Source organism: Balaenoptera acutorostrata, chromosome 3 (assembly GCF_949987535.1).
Source record: "Balaenoptera acutorostrata chromosome 3, mBalAcu1.1, whole genome shotgun sequence".
NCBI lineage: Eukaryota > Metazoa > Chordata > Mammalia > Artiodactyla > Balaenopteridae > Balaenoptera > Balaenoptera acutorostrata.
The window spans coordinates 78,051,576-78,075,472 of NC_080066.1; the positions used below are offsets into that span (position 1 = coordinate 78,051,576).

The window sequence follows — 23,897 nt, forward strand, 5'->3', positions numbered from 1 at the left end:
GATTAAGGGGTTATTGCATGTCAAAGTGCATTATAAACCATAAAAAAACTACCTAACTGGCGGGTATTATTTTATAATATCCAGTTTTTCTCTTTTTGCTCTAATTAGTTAATGAGAAAAGCAACCTAAAGTGACACAGACCTCATCAAGTTTAAAACCAGGAAATGCCAGTAAGAGTTGCGTGTCATACTCTATTCATGGAATTTATAGAATGGTTGTATTCCATAAATGCTTATGCTTTGACGATTAATAATAGTGCCTAAAGTTACTCACTTGTACAGGCTAGTCCCGCCTAAAAGGATTGTCATTGTTCTTGGAATCCTAAATTTTGAGGGGGACAAAACAGTGAACACAGTATATGAGAATGGTAACGAGTACTTACAAACTAAATTCCTTATTCAGCAATCAATTTTGTGTTGAGCCATCAAGACCCCCGGAGAGGATGGCAAACTGAGGCCAGTGCAGAAGGGAAGTTGTCCTGCTTTTTCAGTGAGATGGGCAGCCCTAGAATAGACTAAGCCTCTTGAGCAAAGGCATGTTTTCCCGAGACGGCTAGTGGGACTTGTCACACACGCCAGCCCTATTATATTATTATAACCCTTTATACTCTTTATATTAACCGCTCCAGAGTTTCTTTCCGGCCTTTGAACGGAACTCGGGGAACCTAGTTAGTTCGTGCACAGCGGCCACATTTTTTCGATTATTCAGCAGAACCGATAAAATATTTCCCTGGAAGAGGTTTAGGGCGCGCACACGCCCCTTGGCTTGTGTTGAGTGACGCGCGCACTATCTATGCCGAGAGTGCCTAGCGCACTGCTGTTGCTCAAGACTCGAGACACTTCCAGAAAATGGCTAACGAAGCGGTGGGGAACGGCAGCACGGCGGACGTTGGTGCGGCTGAACGCGCCTGACCTCCCAGTCCACGCAAGGTGAGGGCCGGGGGGGGGGGTCGCACCGCCCAGGTGGCAGCGGCCGACCCCGCAGCGCGCGCTGGGCGCCATCCCCCGCCTCCCGCCAGTGCGCACGCGCGCCCCTCATCCGGGTGCTGGTTGAAGCTGCAGGTTGCGCCGGGGTGGCGGACGGGGGCGGGGCTAGTGGCTCATTGTGCGCAGCGCTGTGCGGCGCCGGCGGCCGGCGAGGCCTGAGTTGAAGTTGGAGCTGCTGCCGCCGCCCTGCAGATCACTCGCTGCCTAGGCAGCGCGCTGTTCTTCTAAAATGGCTGCCGCTACCGGTGCTGTGGCAGCCTCGGCCGCCTCAGGTCAGGCGGAAGGTAAAAAGATCACCGATCTGCGGGTCATCGATCTCAAGTCCGAGCTGAAACGGCGGAACCTGGACATCACCGGAGTCAAGACTGTGCTCGTTTCCCGACTCAAGCAGGTGAGGCCCGGCTAGGTCCGGGAAGGCGAGCTTAGGCCGCGCCTCGGAGCCCCCACTTCCGCCGCAGCCCCCGGCTGCTCGCAGCCGCCGGGGCCCGCGGGGCCGCGAGGTGGGGAGGCCCCGGGCGGCGCCCGCGCGCGCGGGAGGGCGAGGACCCTCTCGCGGCGCCCCCGCCCCCGCGCGCCGGGCCGGGCCTGCGAGGGGCCCGCGAGCCTCCCGGGACCGGCCGTCGCAGCCGAGCGCACTCCTGCCTCCCCCGGGACGTCCCTGCCAGGCTGCGGACGGCCGGCGCGGCCTCCCAAGGGCGATCGTGGAGACCCGGGAGGCGCTCGGTCCCCAGCCTTTAGCGATGGTGAGCGCGTGCATTTCTTGGCCTCGTAGGGACTGGTTACTTTGGTGACTTCTGCGAAGTTACCGTTTAATTGTGTCCAACCGTTTCCTCTCCATATTGGGGGTAATTGGTAGTGGGAGTTGATGGGTGGGTAAGAGAAAGGGTTTGTTTTCCGCTGGGTTTTCAGTTTTTGCAATAGCGCAATAATCTTCTTTTTCTTCCCTGATTATCTTTCTGGTTTGAGTGAGCGTTGGAATTGTAGTAGAGGAGAAATAAGTTTGTACTATAGAAATTAGGAAAGCTCCTTTTAGTTCTTTACTTTCGTAGCTAGCAACTTTTCTGCAATCGAGAATATTTAGACTTTTGTTCAGTATGATAATATGAATCAGTTAGTTTTCTCGACTGGGTAATATGTAAAACTTCATGTGATTTTGATACCTAATGATATTTCCTCCTGAAAGTTTCTCTCGTGTAGTTTAATTGCTCCTTTGTGAAGTTGGTTTATGAAATGACTGGCAATTCTAATGTCTTGAGGCTTGAGGTTTGCTAATTTTTTTTTTCATTTCGTTTTTTAAAATAAGTTTAGATAGACTGTGTAGCATATTAACTTCTCTTTCTAATGTAGGCTATTGAAGAGGAAGGAGGCGATCCAGATAATATTGAATTAACTGTTTCAACTGATACTCCAAACAAGAAACCAACCAAAGGCAAAGGTTGTTACGAGTTATAAACATATTTTAAAATATATTTTGGTTATATAACTTGCCTCTGCTCTTGTGCCACTTGCCCTGTTTATATAGTGCTACTCTTTGCTATTTCCCTCTGGCACTCTGCCTTGTTGGGTCAAGGAAGAAAAGTTACTGTTGCCAGGCTTTGGGTGACTAGTAGCCCTTAAGATTTGGCTGAAGCTGACCTGAAAGTGAGACCAGTTCTTTCTTGCTCCTGAAAAAATTACAAAGTCAAGTTTCATAATATTTCTTCCTTCATAGTGTGAAGACCTAAAGAATAAAATACGGTTTAATACATGTCTACCTTGCCCCACAATTGGCAGAGTATTGATGGAATTCCTACCAAATCTTTCACCTTGGCTCCTTGCTGTTTTCTCTAGTATATTAAAATTTTATAACCTTTGTGTTTAGTATTTTGTTTGACTTGGTGAACTTAATTTGCATTTATGCCATTAAACATTCTAATTTTCAGTGAAATTCAAAAAGACCTTACCAATCATACTAACAAGGTAGGGGGAAAAAATCCATGACTAATTAGCTTAAAAATAAAAAGTTTTAAGTTATAGGGATATGTTAATGATTTTGATTTTGTAACTTTTAAAGTAGGCCAGAATATATTTCTAGGATATGGTGATTTAATGAATAGGTAAAGGTGGTTTTAAATTAACATTTTAACAATATAAATGGGACTTAGATATATTTAAAAGGTTCTGGTAAGTGAAATACTTACTTGAATAATTACGGATTTCTCTCCTGATAAGGACAGTGTCAGAGGGTGGGCATGATGTGGGTATCTGGAACCTGGTACCTACATACAAGTTCCATGCAGCTGCATTTTAAAAACCTAACACTCTTTACTGCTTTAAGTGATCCTAAATGCTACTCTCTGCTGTAGACCAGATTGATTGAACTAGAGTAAAATGGTTGAATGGATTAACCTTGAAAAGAAGGAAATAGTCAGGTTTGATCTTAAGCAATCTGCATGAGTATTGGGACCAGGCACATCTTGATGCCGTCTCACTGAGAGTTTTTGTAGGTTTGCAAGAGTGCCCTATTTGTGCCAAAGGAAATTGAAAAGGGCAAAGAAGCATTTTCTGGATGGGATGGGAATGGCAGAGGTAGAAATGGTGTTTAGAGGAGTAACAAAGTTATCTTGAAGATCTGTGGCTTTTAATGTAATTCTTAACTCAGTGTATCACTTTGAGGGATACATTTCCCTGTGTTAGAGAAGCTTGTGTTGAGAAGCCTCTGCTGACAAACCCAGAGGCAATTTCAAAATGAGGAAGCGTAAAAAATTCAGAAATAAGTACATCAGGAATTAACCATGTTTCTTATTGTGATTTCTTATAATGATTTTGATTCATGTCATTTATTTAGCATATTATGGTAGTTTGATAGATGTTATGTATTAATCATAGTCCCAAATTATTTAAGCTGATTACTGATTTTAGCATGTAAAGTAAATCTCATTTGATTTATTCATTCTCACCTATTTTTAATTTCTCTGTGTATCCCTTTCTTTTTCAGTCATTAGGAACTTCACTCATCCTACCTTTAGCAATAAATTCAGCAATATACCATTTTAAGAAGTTTTTCAGTATACATATGTATATGTGTATGTATGTATGTGTGTGTGTGTATATATATATATATAATAAGTATGTTAATTTTTTCCTCTTATATGGATTATAAGGATACTTGAAATTGAATTTTTCCATAACTCTGATGTTAAGGTATCTTGTAGTATTTAGTCAGGAGTCGTAACATTAATTGTCTGTCTGCAGCACACTACAACTGAGTACTTCATGAGACTCATTCTGGGGCATGTGTGATAAATAGCTCTTGTCTCCTTGAGTTCCATTTATCATTGTTCTGAAAATCCTGTGAATGAGAAAGAACATAATGTAAATCCCAAACTAAGAACCTAGTTTGAATTAATTTACAGTTAAGATGCTTATAAGTAAGATTATTTTAAATTTTAAATTAAGTTTAAAAATAATTTTTAGACATCAAATTTGAATAAGGAAACTTTTAAAAATAATAATTAACAGATTTTTTTTTTTTTTAACTTTATTCTTTCTTTCTTTCTTTCTTTCTTTATTTTTATTTTTGGCTGTGTTGGGTCTTCGGTTCGTGCGAGGGCTTTCTCCAGTTGCGGCAAGCGGGGGCCACTCTTCATCGCGGTGCGCGGGCCTTTCTCCATCGCGGCCCCTCCCGTTGCGGGGCACAGGCTCCAGACGCGCAGGCTCAGCAGTTGTGGCTCACGGGCCCAGCCGCTCCGCGGCATGTGGGATCCTCCCAGACCAGGGCTCGAACCCGCGTCCCCTGCATTAGCAGGCAGACTCTCAACCACTGCGCCACCAGGGAAGCCCTAACAGATTTTTTAAACTAAGGATTCAAGAAATTAAATAGTATTGTAATATGATGTTCTTTTTGTCACATCTTATTTCACTTGACAGTATCTATCTTGAAAGTAATTGCATCTTGGTCATACTACTTTTCCTTCAATGGGTATACTTCCTTTTTGTAAAATTGGAAAATTTACTAGACCATCTGTAAGGGTCTCTTAATTCTGAAATTTAATAATTATATGTAGCTAGGAGCCAGAAGAAAAATTCTTTTTTTAGCTAAAATAGATGTATAAGGAAGGAACAGGAAAACTCATAGGTCCTCAGTCAGTATGGATATCTTTAGCTGGGAATACTAGAAAAAGGATAAGAATAAAGAAAGGGATTACTTAGAGGCAGACAGGTAGACAACAGTAAGACACCACGTTTAACAGCTTGTTAGGCAAAATAAATAATTCTTATGATGATGTGGCTTAATGTAGCAATAAAATTAAATGATGTTGAATGATAAGGCAAGAGAAGCTTCATGGGTCTTGAAAAGTTACTTAGGTGAAATATTAAGTTTGTTCTCTTATAAGTGCAGGGTCACTATTTCTCAAACAATTTTTTTGTGTTAAAATGATTATGTTTTGACAGATTAGAGGAAAAGGAGTCTGCATTCTTAAATATATTGTAGAACATTTTTTAAAATGCTGTTATTACAAGCACAAACTCACAAACTTGTAACAAATGTTGATAATGTTATAGCGGGTCCTAATATTTATGGTTAACATATTTGTAAAATCTATTTGCATAGAGTTAGTGGGGTGAAGTTTTAAGCTTAGATTGGTTCTCACTTCTGAGTCTTTTCACATTCTCTTTGCTATGAAATTTTTAATAAGTAACCTAGAAGAGTGCTTCACCAGTGAGAGTTACTGTCATTTGGGTGTGTGTTAAGAAAGCGGTTAAACAGGTAGAGCTAACTCCTCATTAGCTTCTTTTAGAGATTATAGATGTAAACTTTCTTTCGGTTCACCTGTAAATAGCATATCATTCTTTTGGATATTCAGCCTTTCGAGTCACCTCTAAACTTCAGCAAAAGTTACTTTAAGTAGTTAATCAGTGCAATATTCAGAAGTATATGTAATCAGTACTTACCGAATTGAAACTCACTTAACAATACTTGCAGGTTTAAAAAAGATTCAAACTGCTATATAAAATCTGTTTTGTTCCCACTATAGAAACAAGTATATTTTTGGGTTACAGATTTATCCAAACATAATGCCTGATTATGTGTGGAAAGTACTACACTCAGTATAATTAATTACATGTTTACTGTGTAAAGCTTTCTAAAATTTGTATGCCAAATAAGAATATAGTAATCAACCACATAAAATGAATTTCATGTAATTTAGTATCATAGTGCACTGTAATGCTTGCTTTTTTTTTAAACTGTTGTGTGTTTGGATGTTAAGGAAACTTTAATCAGAACTGTGGCATTGAGAAGCATTTTGGGGACAAAATTGTCATAAATCTTTTTTGGGTACCCACTGGGCTAGAAGCTTTGTGGGGGTGAGGACATAGTCTTTTATTTACATTAGTCTCTGTAATGCCTGCATATTGCTTGGCACATAACAGGTTTGTTGAATGAATACTGAGGGCCATATGATGACTTTCTTAACAACTGCTTTTAAAAATATTTCTTTTGGTGCTTATTTTAATTGCATTTTTTTTTAAAGTATTTGTTTATTTATTTATTTATGGCTGTGTTCGGTCTTCGTTTCTGTGCGAGGGCTTTCTCCAGTTGCGACAAGTGGGGGCCACTCTTCATCGCGGTGCGCGGGCCTCTCACTGTCGCGGCCTCTCTTGTTGCGGAGCACAGGCTCCAGACGCGCAGGCTCAGTAGTTGTGGCTCACGGGCCTAGTTGCTCCGCGGCATGTGGGATCTTCCCAGACCAGGGCTCGAACCCGTGTCCCCTGCATTGGCAGGCAGATTCTCAACCACTGCGCCACCAGGGAAGCCCAAATTGCATATTTTTTTGTAGGCAGCAGTCTATCAGAGATTAATAGTCTTTACTATTTTCCAAACAGTTTTTCTTTTTAAGGTGCTTTTCTCAACAGCACTAGTGGCTTCTCCTTAAACACTGATTGTGAAATGTACTTACTTTTAGAGTACGTGAATCATGGCACTCGCCTTTTTATCCCTCACCAAGTTGTTGCTGTGTTGGAAAGCCTCATAACTTCTGCTGGAATATTGTCCAACCTCAGAAGTTGTGTATGTCATTTTCATTTCACAAAATCAGGCCCTTTTACCTCAGCCATTAAAGCCTGCAATTGACTTATGCAGTTGTATATGGTGGATTATGTTTATCATCAAAGCACTTTTGTACTTTTTTCAGCTATTTTATTGTGTCAAATATGGTGTGTGTCAAGGATCCTGGTGGGGAGATAGATAAAATTTTCTAGTACTTTATGACAGTGTCTTTCTCCCATGTCATTCATCTCCTAGGCATTTTGAATTAAGGACAGAAGACTTCACACTTTTTCTTCTGTTTCATGAACTCATGTAAAATAAAGTGAGAATTGTCCAGGAATTAGAGGAAAAAGCAATCATTATTATCAGTTGGTGGCATCAGAGATGACTTTAATGAAGAGACTGAACAATGGCTTAGGGTTTAAGGCTGAAGTTTACTGATGTATTTAATCACCTATAAGATAGTTCTCACACATTACAATAAAAGGGCCTCTGTGTGGTGCAATTCCAGGAGTTAACCATTCACACCATAAACTCCACAGTTAGCCTTATGTGGCAGTTCTGGTAACCTGGAATAGTTTGTATTATGGCTTTACAGAATTGTTTTCCAGATTATAAAAGTGAAATGTTTTCATTTTAAAAATTAGATAATCCAGAAAAGTACAAAAAAGTGAAAATTGCCCGTAATTCCACCACTCGGATTTTATCACAGATAACATGATCTAAGGTATATATGTACATGTGCATGTACTCATAGGAGGTTTATGTTTAAGGATTTTTTTTTTTTTTTTACCTTGTCGAGAATTAATACCGGTTCATACCTACTCAAGGTGTTTTGTTGAAGGTAGGTAGAATTTAAATTTTTTCTAGTCTGGAGAATCTGAAAACAGTAACCTTTTATGTTCTTCTCACTCCAACTTCTTCAGTTATGCTCAGTCTGCTCTACATTAGAGTCGTTTGAGTTTTTAAAAATACAGATACCAGGCTCCTGCCCCCCAGAGAGTTGGTTTTGGTTACTCTGTTGGGGGCCCAGGAATCAGTATTTTCTAAAAGTTCCCCAGGTGATTCTCATGCAGCTTGGGTTAAGAACCACTGGCTGCTCTAGATGACAGCTTGAAAAACTTAGCATCATTTTCATTCATCTCTTTCTGCCTATCAGTTTGCAATTAGTTCTCTGTTACAGTTTTCAAAAAACTTTCACATTGCTTTATTTGATGCTCACAGCAATGCTGAGTTAAGCAGTGCTATTTTCTTTTTATTGATAGGATAGAAAAGTCATCCGTTAAGAACTCAGTTACATTCTTGCTGCCTTTTAAAATCTTGTGCAGACGCTCACAAGTGTGTGTGGATGTTCAGTTTGGTTGTCTTTAGATGACAAAGTTAAGAGATTTTAAAAAATATATGTTTGGTGTTTTCCAGATTTATTTTATTATAATGAGTATGAATTATCTTTATGGTAGATTTTTAAAAAATAATAAAATGACCTATTGGATGACTGCTATGTTTAAGACAGTGTGCAAAGCCTTTTAGAAAACTGATTTCATTAGTGAAATACCACTTTAATAGAAGAGAGACTAAAACACATATGTAAATGGTTAACACAAGGCATAGTACATGATTATTTTAAGATTTCATACAGTTGAGGAGAGGTTGTTGCTGGAAACATCAGTGTTGTTCAGTTTGGCCTGGTCTCTGAGTCTTCCCCCCTCTTATCCAACAGAAATTTTATGACTGAACATTTTCTACGTTTCATAGCTTCTGTAAACGTTTAGGGGAAAAGTTACTCAGCCACAAAATTTTTTTGGCAAAATTACTTTAAAATCTACTTGTTAAGTGGATTTTTTGTTTCGTTTTGTTTCTGGAGGTATTTCTGAACTTGGAAAGGAAAATTACCAAACCTTGTAAGGACCGGTTTGCCTTTGAAGGAGAAAACCAGATTGCCATCCAGAATTCTTTATTGTTAATTCTGAAATACAAACATTCTGAAAATGAAGTTTTTTCTTAAGTTTGGTGGCAAAAGTGAGGCTATTTATAGTCTTGATTTATCCTAATTGATGTTAATATTCATATATTTCATTGCACAAATGTTTCTGTGATTGATTGAGAGAAACTGTTCCAGAAGCCACTGGGAGGTTTAAATTTACAAATGGTATATACACTATTGTACTCTCTTAAAATCTGACAGTTCTGAAACATGTCTGGTCCCAGCGGTTTCACGAAGGATTTGTGGACCCATACAAACAATGTTGCATAATTAAGGAGGTGTTCTAGTGTCATCTTCCTTTGGTGTATACATTTTTACTTTACCATTTTACTTTTGACCCTAAAATCATGCAGTGAAATTTCAAAATAACTATATGTTACTACTATGATAGTTTGAGATGTGGTAAGTAATTTTGCTTCCATTTTTTTATTTTGCTATTCAAACTATCTCTACTACTCAATTTATTTTCTAGTTTTGTTCCTCAAAGCATTAAAGTTAGGCTTCCGACTACATTGCACTTTCAGTTAGCTTCTTCATCCTGGTGGTGCTACTTTGCTTTTGGACCAGTTCCCATTTCTGTGGTATATGCCAGATTCCCTGAAGGACAAAAGATTCATTTATTAGTTTGTTGTAGGAGCTTTCATAGCACAGGCTTAAATGGGATATGGGGTATAAACGATTACTGACTGTACAAAAATGGGCCTAAGCTGGTGGTTCTTGTTGAATTAAGTGGGATTTGATTTTGCTTTTAAGTTATTTCTTGTCTGTGACATCATAAAAGTTAGGAATCTGTAGATGTACTTTGTAACATCGTTAAAGTTGGAGTTTACAGTCCTTACTGACAGGATGGGGTTGCACATGATGCTACTTTGACTGGCGTGTCACGTCTTACCTTTGTCCCAGTGAGGGCTGATAGAAATTCTGAATAGAAATCCAGACCTTGTTTACTGCCAGCATGCAGCCTAGAACCTACACCATTATCAGTCAGGATATATATAATGCTTGAGTATCTACTTATTATATAGCATTGTACTAGGTTCTGGGCTGGATGATGAACATCATAGCTTTTTAAGATGTGAATTATTTTTGTATGGTGGAGGGGTGATACTTTTTTTCATAAAGGAAGAAATTACAGTATAGTTTCTAATTCATCATGTGTAAACAAGTGCAGAGTTACAGATCATGAGAGGAGTCAAAAACTAGTGTGTGAAATGTCAGTTTTCTTAAATATTATGTACCTATCAGGTTATTATTAAAGTTTCATCACTGTATGTTTGAAAATCTCGTCCTTGTGGTTTTTATGTTTACAAGCTTATGACACATTGTGTCCAGTGTTTTCATGTGATACAGCTGTTAAAAACAATAAGGGATAGCAAACTTGGAGCTTTTTGTGTACCTCTGCCTCTTGTTGCCTGTTTGTCATGGGGCAAGTTACGTAATCTCTGTGACGCTCACATTTTAAAATTTTATGGATGTGGCTTGTGGAGCCTGTGTTGATGCTAAAAGAGATAACATTTTTAACGACTGGCACATTGTAGCTACTTGAACATCAATGGTTTTGTGGTTTTTGAGGAGTGGCAATAGGCCTGGGATTAAACTGAAGCACTACCCTTACTAACTTTGTCATCTGATTAACTTTTCAGCGTTAGTTTCCTATTTTGTAAAATGGGGCTAGTTAAGAGGATAAAATAAATGCATTAATACATATGAAGCATTTATCCTAGTGTCTGCACTGTGGAAGCTGCTTAAGCAGTGGTAGTGACTGCTGTTGTTGTTTTGGTTGATGTAGTGTAATTTGGTTTTCCTTTAAGTAAACTAAGGCAAGTGAAACTCACCATGGAGTGTGCATAGTATATGTAGCTTGTCATTATGCTGAGGGCTGCCATTTCAAAGATGGTATCTTTAAATTGAGTTCATTAACCACTGCTTACTAGAATAATGTCTTTTAAGTAGGTCATAGTAAGATGAAGTGGAAAGAATTTAAGACTGGAAATGAGAAGCCTTGGCTTCCAGTTCTGACAATGCCATTTACTAGCTTTGGGCAAGCTGTGTAACCTTGGGTTCATTTTCTCTTTTGTAAAATCGTGATTACCGGCCCTATGTACCATGGGGTGCTAGGAAAAATCAGTTGACCTTTTTTTTTAAGTGCTTTGCGGCACTTCCCTGGTGGCGCAGTGGTTAAGAATCCGCCTGCCAATGCAGGGGGCACGCGTTTGAACCCTGGTCTGGGAAGATCCCCCATATTGCGGAGCAACTAGGCCCGTGCGCCACAGCTACTGAGCCTGCGCTCTAGAGCATGTGAGCCACAACTACTGAAGCCTGCACGCCTAGAGCCCGTGCTCCGCAACAAGAGAAGCCACTGCAGTGAGAAGCCCGCGCGCTGCAACGAAGAGTAGCCCCCGCTCGCCACAACTAGAGAAAGCCCGCGCAAAGCAACAAGACCCAATGCAGCCAAAAATAAAATATAATAAAATAAATTAAAAAAAATAAAGCACTTTGCAAATTGTAAAGCATTTTATATTTGTAAAGAGTAAATGGTATTTGCAAATGATCTGAAGGAGTTCACCCAAAAGCTCTATACTCTGTAGGTTATTTGGTGGTGTATGTGTTGGGGGGTGGAATCCTATAGTTTTATTTTATTTAATTTATTTTTGGCTGCGTTGGGTCTTAGTTGCGGCACGCGGCATCTTCGTTGAGCCCTGCGGGCTCTTCGTTGTGGTGCGCGGGCTTCAGGGCCATGGGGTCTGTAGTTGTGGTGCATGGGCTGTGTAGTTTGTGACACGTGGGCTCTAGTTGAGGTGCGCCAGCTCAGTAGTTGTGGCATGTGGGCTTAGTTGCCCCGTGGCGTGTGGGGTCTTACTTCCCCGACCAGGGATCGAACCCTCATCCCCTGCATTAGAAGGCAGATTCTTTACCACTGGACCACTAGGAAGTCCCAATCCTATAGTTTTAAAAAGCTTATTTCTTCTCAAAGGTAGCATCTTTAAAGTTTTTATATTATGGAACTTTCTCTAAATGTGATAAAACAATTTAGTGAGCTCTTTCTCACCTGATACTGTTTTCTTTTGTAAGGAAGGAACAGCTCTCTTGTTGCCCTTACAGTAACTTCTTTTTTTTTTTTTTTTTTTTTTTTTTTAATTTTTTTTATAGCTACTTTATTTATTTATTTTATTTATTTTTGGCTGTGTTGGGTCTTCGGTTCATGCTAGGGCTTTCTCTGGTTACGGCAAGTGGGGACCACTCTTCATCGCGGTGCGGGGACCGCTCTTCATCGCGGTGCGCGGGCCTTTCACTATCGTGGCCCCTCCCGTTGCGGGGCACAGGCTCCAGACGCGCAGGCTCAGTAGTTGTGGCTCACGGGCCCAGCTGCTCCGTGGCATGTGGGATCTTCCCAGACCAGGGCTCGAACCCGTGTCCCCTGCATTAGCAGGCAGATTCTCAACCACTGCGCCACCAGGGAAGCCCTACAGTAACTTCTAATTTGTATTTTCTCTAAAATACAAATGCCACTAAGCTCCACATTTTGTTTCTCTTTTGATTCACACAAGCCCTCAGTGGATAAAAGAAAACTCTTTACTCTTAATCTTTTCACATATTTGGAAAGGACCAGTATCTTGTTTCACTTTTTATCTCTCATTCATGGAAAGGATTTCAAATTGGAAGTAGATGGAAGATAGGAGCTGGTGAGGAGACATGGGAAAGGGAGGCATCCTAACTTTTTTTTACAGTTACCTCACAGCGAAACCGTCTACTCTGGGGGTCATGGAAGCTTGAGACATGGCAACTCCTGTTTTACGCAAAGGAAAGGTTGATTAGTTAGCCTCAGGAAAGAACATTCATTAACATCTCAAAATAAATAAAAATTTAAAAATTTAATAGTAAAATTTTAGCAGCTGTGATTTTTTTTTTTTTTACAGCATTTCTGATACATTATGGGTTATTTAATTAGTAGATTTTTGTGGACTAGCTTGAAAACACAAACTTTTAGCTTTGGCTCTGTGGAAAACTTTTTTTTTCTGATGTGGAAAACGTTTTTAAAATTCCAACCACCAGTTTGCAAAGGTTTGAAGATGAGGGCTGGGTCAGGGAGGCCTGTAGTCTATCTAGAAGCTCTTAACAGTTTTTGGTCTGAAGTAATTTCTACTTGCCTTAAATCAGTTAAATCAGTCATTATGTTAAGCGCCCAGCGCTATTTATATTTAGGCCTTTGGAGAAACACAAAATAAGCATAAAAGCAGTCACTGTACTTAAGGTATTTTTTTAAATGGTGAAGCAAGATGTGCTTGAGAGTACAAGGCAATATATAATCAGCTGATGGATTGTGAGGTGTCAAGTGTGAGAATTTTATTTTAGAGAAAGCTTGTTGACAAGGAGAACTTAGGGATGGCTTTATGGGGGATATGAGTCTTGAAATTAGCTATCAGATGTCTGGTCATGTATACAAATAGTAGAGAACTGTTGAAAGGTGCTGCTACTTCCGGGAGAATTGGAGGTGGAGAATTTGAGTGGTGTAAAAAATGTATCTCATATGTAAAGTCAGTTAAGATGATGGGTTCATATGTAGGATTAATTGTACAGTTTATTTTAGTGAAATGAAACAGCATGACATTGTTAATAAAGCTTTTTTTTGTTTGGGACAGCTGTGGCCAGGTGGTTTATAAGCAGTTGGCATTAGCTTTGTCCGATGATTTGGGAGTGGAGAGTGGTACCTCGGGGTAAACTTCTCTGAATGTTTTTTGCTTTTAAAGTAATAAAAGATTGGTTGTTAGCCCATTTTCCTTCTTTCGCAGGTAAAAAACAGGAAGCAGATGAGTTGAGTGGAGATGCTTCTGTGGAAGATGATGCGTTTGTCAAGGTAAAGTGTTAATTACACAGGTTAAGATGTTTATTTTGAGCTTAGCATTTTGCATGATGAATTCATGCATTTTACTTGAACAATAGACACTGAAATATGTAGGTAAAATAATGATAGAGACTTACATCAATATTGTCTTAGACTTATATATAATATTGTCAATCTTATTAATTCTCATAGTTGAGAAATATAATAAATAACATTATCTTTAGTTAAATGAGACAAAGCAAAAAATGTTTGTCCGAGCCTTTAAGTAGAAATCTGAGACACAGGGGCCAGAGGAACAGCTACAGGACAATTGTTGTCTTAGTTCCTGGACAAGGTACTGTCCATCGCATTAGCTTTTGTATATAACAAACAGAACTTAGAATAATGTAGTCCCTAAAATGGAGAAAGTTGCTGATGTGTTGCTACTTGGTGAAGATCAGATTAAGAAATTTGTTTTGCCCTTTAAAGATAAGCCAGGTCTTTATTGGCTAAAAGAGAATGTATTTTAAAACTGACCAACCAGAAATATGAAGTATTTTAATTTTAATTGAGGTTGTGGCAGTTCTACATACTGTTATTTTTAATCATAGTTAGATTTTTTTTGCTTGTTTTCATTTTAATGAAGTGTGATCTGCTATTTACTGATCATTAGATCTTAGGTAGTGTGGCATTTGCAGGAATTTTTTAATGAGCATAGTTCCTCTTAAATTAGGTACATTTACACCCCATGTATTTCCGTTTTCTGTGTACAGTTAGGCCATATTGCCGTAACATCTTGGGATGTCTGTGTGCTCCACCATGAAGCCAGCTCATGTCAGTTCACCCACCCATCTCTCCTATGGTCTAGCTCTCTACCCTGCCTATGTTATACACACACAAGCCACACAGCACCGTGCGTCTCAACGCTTTGTATCTTACACTTTGAGGGCAGGCACAGAGAGAAAGAGATGTTTGGTTGAGGAGTTAGCCCTGCAGTCAGATAGTTTAGGAAATGTTTGCTTAGGGATCCATTAAAATTGATGATTGCATGTCTGTAACCAGCTTCCGTTTGAGCATTTAAGAACTCTTCAGTCTTTGTGTTCTTTTATACTTGTGGTATATCTTCCATTAGGTTTGTTCCTTTGCTCTTCTCTAGTTATCTTCACTAGTGAGTGCATGATTAAGCCAAAATTATCCATAACCTGGAAAAGCATTGTGACTTAGTAAAAACCCTTTTAGTTTTCACATTTCTAACTTCCTTTCAGCTCTTCAATTCATAAAAATATTTCAGTTGTTTGAAACATTACAAGATGTAATATTGGTGTCTCTTATATGTACTGCAAAGGATGCCTTTGTGTAATTATTAAATGAACCTGGTCTCATAATGTCTAGAAGAACAAAAGAGCTTTAAAAAAAATCCTATTTAAATATATCTTCACTCTCTTTATATTTCTTTTTCCCTTTGGAAGTATCCGCATATGTGATAAATTTGATAGAAATTAAGTGAATATGCTTTCCCTGTTTCTCAGAGTTGGTAATTTTGGAATTTATACAGTAGTGGTGGGTAAATATCACCTATTGCTTAGATATGTGAATACTATAGGAATTACTTCTACTTATTGGTGAGGAGAATGGTCAAAGTTGGCACTTCAGAGTAGATGAAGTTCCCTCAGTGGCTTCCCTTGTGATTTTCTTTTGTTTTGTACCTATTCTTCTACCATCATATAACCAACCACCTACTCCATTTTCAATCCCCTACGTTCCTCCACCCATAGGTAGTGAAGTTGGTTAAACCTCTGTCCCAGAGACGCCCTGCTCCCCAAGCACTCCATATTCCAAAACAATCGTATTTCTTCTCGGTGCCCACCAGAAGTTTCAATTCACTCATTGCAGTTCAGCTATGAATGATTAATAGTTATACCCCTGCACTTTTCCCCTTTTAACCCAGAAACTTTTTGTTAAATCTGCTAGATGTACCATGAGAATAGGAAAGGAGGAAGGAATGTTCATTGCTTTCAGCCCTTTCTCTGCAGTTAATCAAAGAGGGAACTAGGCAGATTGCTGCTTTTCTTTGTTTCTACTGAGGTACCCTTGTATCCTTAAACTTTGAAGGGCAAACAGATATTCTTTCACAGAGGCAATCCCAACCTATGTTCCCCTGCTTAATCGGCTTTGTGGCATAGTGGTAGATTTCAAAGCTAATACATTTAGATTAATTATTTGCATATTTTCTAAGAACAGACATTGGTGTAACAGTTGGGATTCCTTATTATTAATTAGAAATAAGCTTTATATTATCATATGTAAGATTTCCGTGGTCTTTGAAGTTAAATCAAACTGTGACATGTGGAGAAAAGAAGTCATTTCTTTGAAGCCATGTCTTAAAGGACAGCTCGTACAAGTATGTGATTTGGTAAATATTAAACAACTGGAACTTGAGAGCAATCCAGTTAGTGTGTATGTATTTCAGTGTAAGAGATTTGGGAACTCTGATGCATAGTTTAATGACGTTGGTATTAGACCCCCTCTATTTTTAAAGACACAGTTAGTGTGTCCTACAAAATGATTGAACTTTGACTTTGGGAATAATGTCAAAATATGATAAAAGTGAAAACATTTAGAGATGTAAATTACCAAAAAGGTTTGGTGGATAGCCTATAGTACTTTGCCTCGAGTTGTACCAAATTTTCTTACCATTAAAAGGACTGTGAATTGGAGCATCAAGAGGCACATGAACAAGATGGAAATGACGAACTAAAGGACTCTGAAGAATCTGGTGAAAATGAAGACGAAAATGTGCATTCAAAGGAGTTACTTTCTGCAGAAGAGAACAAGAGAGCTCATGAATTAATAGAGGCAGAAGCAATAGAAGATATAGAAAAAGAGGACATCGAAAGTCAGGTCTTTAGCCAGTTTTTTTAAAAACGTGACACAGTTAAATTAAGTACTAAATGATAAAAAATATTTTTCTAGTTCAATGTGAAAGTCACAGAACTTTCAAAAAATATATTTTTAAAGTTATTTATAAATCACCCAGACTCCTACCATCTAAGATGACCCTTTTATTTTTGCTTATTATCTTCCACATATGTATATATTTTTACCTAGTAGTTATCATGCCATAAGTTGCTATCCTATATAATATTTTCACATAACATATCATAATGACTTCATAATTCTGTCTTACACCACAATTTATTAGACTGTTTTCTATGTGTCTAATAGCTACTCCTTTAATTTGGGATATTTAAGTTTTAAGTTGTTTACTACCCCGCTGTGAATGAGTGTACCAATCTAACTCTGACCTTGCTAACATTATAAGGTGGTAGTTTTGGTTTGTTTTATTTTTACTACTTTAGTACATATAAAAGACTAATTTGCATTTATTTGGTTATTATCAATAGTGGGGAAATTACTTATGAAGGTTTAACTTAAAAGCATATAATTTTTAAATCTTTTCTTTGAATGAAATAGATCATTTGTCCTGCTTTGAAGTATGTTAGTACATGTTAAGAAGATCAAGGGATTAGGGGGTCAGTATTCATGCCTAGAACACTTCGTTCTACCTAGCCTAATAAATGAAGGGCTCATGAAGGACATTTTTCAAATTCTTTTATCAATGTGACTAAGCGTTTCTGTTGGCATAAAAAATATAGCCTGAATTATTAAGCATTGACTTAGGACCCATGGTATCCATAGACCCTGCACAGAACACGAGGCAAGTGATAATCGGGTATAGCATAAAAGCATTCTCATGTTACGCAGATATTTTGTAAAGCAAAGCTGTTGTATACCCTTTTACTTAGGAAATTGAAGCTCAAGAAGGTGAAGATGATACCTTTCTAACAGCCCAAGTAAGTTTACATTTAGTCCTATGAATTTGATATTGTGGGTGGAAGGGCTTGGAAAAGGAATCTTATTTTGACTTCATAATTCTTTAATTCATAAAATTGCCTTAAATTTAATACTGAGTTACTTATGTGGCATATACAAAATACTTTAAAGTGGCAGCTGAAATTTCTGTTGCCATAGAGGTAATTGGAAGTTATTACAACAAGGGTTCCTACCATTTTCAAAATAAAAATAAAAACAGTCTATCCTTTGTATAAAACATGACTCTAGTTACCAGTCTTTTGGGAAGCCTTCACACTCCTTGATTTTTTTTGGTCACTTTGATATAAAATAAATCATTTAAAAGTACTAATATCCTTTTCAAGGCTTTAAAATTTTGTTAATTTAACACTCCTAGGATGGGCATAGTATAAAAATGATAAAAATCTCTGTTCAATTAATTTACTTGGGGTATGTATGTATGTATGTGTATGTGTGTATAGAAAATGACAACTCTTCTATTCTGTATTAGATTTTGTTTTTGGTATATGTGATACGCATAGTGTACATTTTAAAGTATGACGTACAGATGCTGTAAACACATTTATAGCTCAATTTCTCTACCAAAAAATTATCCTTTGTCTTTTTCTCATATCTGTACTCAAGAATACCTTGTTCATGTACCCTCTTTAAATAGTATACTTTCAAATAGAGATAGGGATTCCCTCTGTTGACTAGATTTAGAAAAAATAGTGATCCAGCTGTGTTATTTCCTCACTCTAATATTTACTGGAAGAGTATATAATGGGGCGTATATTCATAGACTGCTTAGCTGATTGCCTCTGGTCATGCCTTCTTTCCTGCAGCTCTCTTGCATTTGAAATGCTGGTGAGGCTATATATTGGCTCTCTGTGTTTATTACAATGGGGGAGAAATTGCATTTCTGGGAGAAATGTTTTTGGTAATTTGGAATATTCAGGAAGGAAATATTAGGACTCTGAAAGTCTGTAGACTTGTTCCCCATACTATCCTCAGGTACATTCATTTCTGAATGATGAAAAGTAGATGAGGAAGATCAACTCCCAAATTGGAGGAGTACCTTCTCTAGATTACTAATTTGCAAAAAGGTAAAGTTGAACTCTTCATATTCTTTGGCAACAAGTTTTTAAATTTTCATCAAGGGCCTCTCTTAACAGTTGCACAGATTGTGAGTGTGTGAAAGCATCACATCTAAGGGTCCCCATTCTCATAATAGATTATATATTTATTGTAGAAATTTAACAGATAGAAGTATCTTAAGGAATGAGTGCCTTTTTCTAATTTTTGCAAATGTTTATGGGCTAGATTTGGCCTTGCTCCCATTCCATCCAGAGAATGAAATAACACATATACTTCTCATCAAGGGGCAAGTTTTGCCTTATCATATCAAAAGGGAGGATACATCTTCAGAAAAGTTTTAAGTAAAATGACCTTTTTCCTCTTCCCAAATGATGTATAGTGGAATATCTAGAAATATATATGAATGTATCTGAGTTCCATCATGATCTGATGCTTCTAAACATGACTAATGAATGTATTGTCTTACTACGTGTGTTAAGGAATACTGCATAGAGTGTACCCATCACACAGCTTCTGCTGTTATCAATTCATGGGCAGTATTATTTCATCTATACCTCTGTTCACTTCCCCTTTTCTGCATTATTTTGGAACAAATTCCAGACATTGTATTTCACTTTAAAAATTTCAGTATGTAAAAATTTTAAAATTTCAGAACTCTTTTATTTTTTACATTATTACTCCTAAAACACGATTTTTAATATCTTCAAATACTCAGTTGTCCAAAATTTTTTTTTAAAACAGGTTTTATTTGAATCCAGATACAAATAAGATTGAGACATTGTGATTGATTGAAATGTCTTTTAGGCCTCTTTTAATCTATAGGTTTTCTCTCCATCTTTTTTCCCCTACTATCTTATTTGTTAAAGAAATTGAGTTGTTTATCCTATAGAACAAGAGTTGGCAAAGTTTTTCTTAAAAGGCCAGGTAGAAAAGGCCATTAGCCATTGTGGGCCATATGGTCTGTCACAACTATCCAACTCTGCCATTGTAGTGTGAAAGCAGCCACAGACATTAGGTAAATGAATGGAGATGGCTGTTTCAATAAAAATATTTACAAAAAGAGCATCTAGCATAGTTTGACAAGTCATAGAGCTTCCAAAGTCTATATTTTGCTGATTACATTCCTATGGTTTTGTTCAACATGTTCCTCTGTTTACTGTATTTCCTGTAAATTGGTAAGTTGGTTATAGGATCCAGAGGTTTACTACCTGATTCCTGCGCCCCCATCTCCATTCCCCCAAGACATACAGCTAATTCCCAGGTAGTGTTGTATTCTTCTATTTGGATACACATAATGTTTGACTGTATCTTCTTGGTGATGGTACCAGTCATTGATGATCCATATTGCACTGATTATTTAGGGAGATCAAAGTGGTGATATTCTAATTCTGTCATGTTTTTCTTTGTTAGCTGGAATGTTCCTTGGAAAGAGAAACTTCTCCTCACCTGCTATTTGGTTACCCCGTGGTACCATTTACAAAGAAAGGCGGGATATATGTTTGATTATTTTTCTTTTATTTACCAATTTTCAAAATAATGAGCTGGTTCATGAGCATCTCCAATAGTGACTAATGAGGTTTTGTGTTTTTTTTCCTTTTTCTCCCATAGTTTCATTTTGAACTCATGGACTTAAATATTTTTAATGTATTTCAGTCCATTGTAGTTATTATCCTTATTAATGCTCAAATTGTCCCATCCGTAGCCAGTGAGAACCTCTTCAAGCTGGCGTTTGAGTCCTTTCAACATGATCCTAGTAGTCTTTGCTTCTGTGCTTTCTGGTAAAGATGTTCCATTTCCTGCTCCAGACCTGTAATTAGCCATTTTTTCCTTTTAGTGGTAAATGGTATTTCAAGACAATAATCTCGATGGTAGGGGTATTCATTGCCACTGGGTTATTCATGTTTTCTAGGCCTTTTCAATGTACAGTGCTAGAGAATGTGTTTTTTGTTTGCTTGCTTTTGTTGGTTTTTACTTCTAAGATAAAATAGATTTTGAGTTCATAAGGATACTTCTAAGTTAATTATTTTCTTTATCTCACAGTGTATATACAATAGTCCTAGAATGATAATACCCACACCACCACCAGTGTGATTTCTGAAAATAATTTAAGGTTTTTCCCCCCAGTTGTATCTCTCCTAAGGATGTACCTTAGGAACAAACAAGTCACTGTGTTTTAGACTAGTCTTCTGTATGATCACCAACTAATACATATTTAGGTTGACTTGTTTCATTTTATTTTCAATGTTTAAGTATTGTTTTTAAAAAAATTTTAATCTGTAACTTCTTGTGAGTCTATAATTATTTCAAAATAAAAAGTTATAATTTTAAATTTAATTTTATAATTATTTAAAATATTTACATGGTTCCAAAGTCAAATCTAAGAGACAGGATATATTCAAAAAAGTCCCCTTCACCCGTCCCCTTATTGGTGAACTTTCTAAAATTCAGGATTTATCCTTTTATTACTTGTTTTTAAAAATACAAGTAAATAGGCAGTGCACTTGTATAGGGATATATTTATTTAAAGCCAGTCTTCAGGCTTTGACTTGAAGCTTAAATCTTTAGCTTTCAGGTGTTAGCCTCTAAGCAGTTTGTCATACCAGGTAGAATTTGGTTTGCATTCTGTTAGTTACTTATAATATTGTGAGTTTGGGCATGTTTTCTTAGTCAATTTCTATGTCTGTAAAATGAACATTGTAAGTCCTACCTGCTAGAGTGATATGAAGATCAATCATATACCCTGGCACATAGTACATGTGTAATTAGTGGTTACTTGTAGTACTGTTCTACTTGCTTGAAGGTATCAGTTACTTGAGAATTGTTTGGAAAATTTTCTCCAAAATGTTTGTATTTGGTAATGCTTTAATTCTTAAAACTTTCCTCTAGTGTCAGTCTTGTCAATCTTCTATGATTGCATCATGTATATTCCTTTTTCCATTTGCCTTTGCCCCTAATGTTTCATTAACTTGAAGGGCCTTCCCTTTTTTGTCATACGAAGTCTATATACCTCTCAAAGCCAGACTTATCTCTGTCTCCTCCATAAAGCTCTCTCTCATATCTCTCTCATGTAGTGATTTACTGTTTACAGAGAAATTTTTACACCCCTTATCTTATTTAATTCTATATATCCTATTTAGGTCATATGTTATCTCTATTTTATAGGTAAACTTCACCTAGGTAGATGACACTACCACAGAGTAAAACTGTTCTAGTGGTAAAGACAGAATAAATACCTGTGTCTCATGGTGCCTAGTCTGGTATTCTTTTCACTAAATGACTCCACGCTCGTAATTGTTGTTTTCTGAATTCCATTGTACTTGCACAGTGCTGCAGTTAGTTCAGTCCCTCCACCTAAAAACAGCAGTGTCTTACACTACATTTATTCAGTAAATTCATTCAACAGATATTTGTTAAGTGCTTATTATGTGCCAGGTATTTTGTATCTCCCACAGTCTTTAGCGTATTGCCAGATAGATAGCAGGTAGTTAGTGGTTTAGGGTTATTTTGAAGGTTTATTGTAAATTAGTCAGACTGAATACAGTGTTTATATACAAGTCAGGGGAAAGGAGGCCTTCCAGAAGAGGTCTTCTTACTTAGCACATATATGTACATGTATCACAAGATTAACCTAGGGGAAGGTAATAGAATGGGTATATAGTAAACACTTTGTTAACTGAAAAACAAGTCCTAGGCTTGTCTTTATCTCTCACGAGTCATTGCTGCTCCTAGAATGAAATAAAAATAGAGAAGCTATCTGTATTAATTTTCACATTTGACTTAAGGGTTGTAGATCCCATTACAAAGATAAACAACATGAACATTATAGACATTTGTTTTCATTTTCATATGTGAAATACATTTTTTCAAGATAAGCACAAAAAGTAGTTAATTTAAAAGGATGCTTTTCATTGTGGTTACTTATTTACCATATTCCTTATTCTGAAAAAACATCTGTTTTCAGCAGAGGAAAATTATTTTCCAATAAGGTACATGTCATGTCTGTGCCTATATATCATTTACAGGGAAAATTTTCCACTGTCTTTCTTGTATTTCTTGGTTTGTTTCTTTATTGTAAGGAATGGTTTAACCTTAGTAGTGAGTGCTATGTTTACTGCACATACTGAACAATAACGCAAATATGCACTGGTATGTGGCTCATCTTTTCTACTAACCCTAGTTGTTTTTGTGCTTCACCCCCATTGTAATCAGTTTGTTTTCTGGAAGTTGGCTCAGACTCCTTTCTTAGGGACATTTAAGTATATGTAATAAGGCTAGTGTTACTACTATTTTGAGAAACTAAAGTTGTGAAACCCTTCAGAAGACCTGTTGAGTAATTAGGATAGATACCTAAAAACTCTTGAACAAAGTAAGGCAAACCTTACCAATTATTTTAGCAGCTAGAAATAATATTTCTAATTGGCAGAAAGTACAGCAGAAAGATTTTGTTTTTTACATCACAGTATTTTTAAAAATTTTACTTTTTTTAAAATGGCAAATACTTTGGCCATTTTTTTTTTCTTGAACATATCAATATTGCATCTCTAAAAGAATATCTTGGAAGTGGCGTGCTGTTGTATCACAGGTAGATAAAGGAGAGGCAAGTTGCATTCTTTAAGTTACTTTATTCTGCTTTTAAGTAAAAGTTAAGATATTCCAGTTTATTTATCCCTCTGAGATAAATGACTAAAAGAGAGTTTGGGAGGAAAAGACTTATCAGTAATTCCAGCATAACTCATCCTTTCTTTGCTGCCACTGCCTACCACTCCACCCAAGTTAAAGCATTTTTCTTTCCTTTCCAGATGTTGCACATTAGAAATGTAATGTTTAAAACTAAATTCCAGTATAACAATTAGGAGATTATTAGAGCACAGTATAATGGACTTCTATAATAATAGGAGTCACATTGCTGTCAGTCAGTAATCTACTTGTTTTGGACTATTTTACTTCCTAAGCTTATGGCTTAATTGTTTCAGTGTTTTCAGTTTCCTTCATGTTACTTTAGTTTTCAGTATAATTGGTCATTCCCTAATTGGGGCACTTATGTGTTAACTTAAAGTTGAAAAATTATTTTAAAAATGACTTCTCAGAAATATGTTTGTTACCCAAATGTTAATTTTGAGCATA

The 23,897-nt window shown here is 37.2% G+C and overlaps 1 protein-coding gene across 9 annotated transcripts in view; it reads left to right on the forward strand.

Moving 5' to 3' along the window:
- The first annotated feature begins 1,089 nt into the window (after nucleotides 1-1,089).
- The window catches only part of SLTM (SAFB like transcription modulator), a 45,012-nt gene continuing 22,204 nt past the window's right edge, over nucleotides 1,090-23,897 (forward strand). For 2 of the 9 annotated variants that reach the window (XM_007165944.3, XM_007165945.3), the window contains exons 1-5: nucleotides 1,094-1,377; nucleotides 2,334-2,421; nucleotides 13,792-13,856; nucleotides 16,527-16,724; nucleotides 17,630-17,677. In XM_007165944.3, the coding sequence (XP_007166006.1) occupies nucleotides 1,216-1,377; nucleotides 2,334-2,421; nucleotides 13,792-13,856; nucleotides 16,527-16,724; nucleotides 17,630-17,677 (561 nt within the window). In that variant the 5' untranslated portion in view covers nucleotides 1,094-1,215. Of the gene's footprint in view, nucleotides 1,378-2,333; nucleotides 2,422-13,791; nucleotides 13,857-16,526; nucleotides 16,725-17,629; nucleotides 17,678-23,897 lie in introns of all 9 variants that reach the window. The other 7 variants (XM_057543797.1, XM_057543800.1, XM_057543799.1 and 4 more) reach the window with 5 other exon arrangements.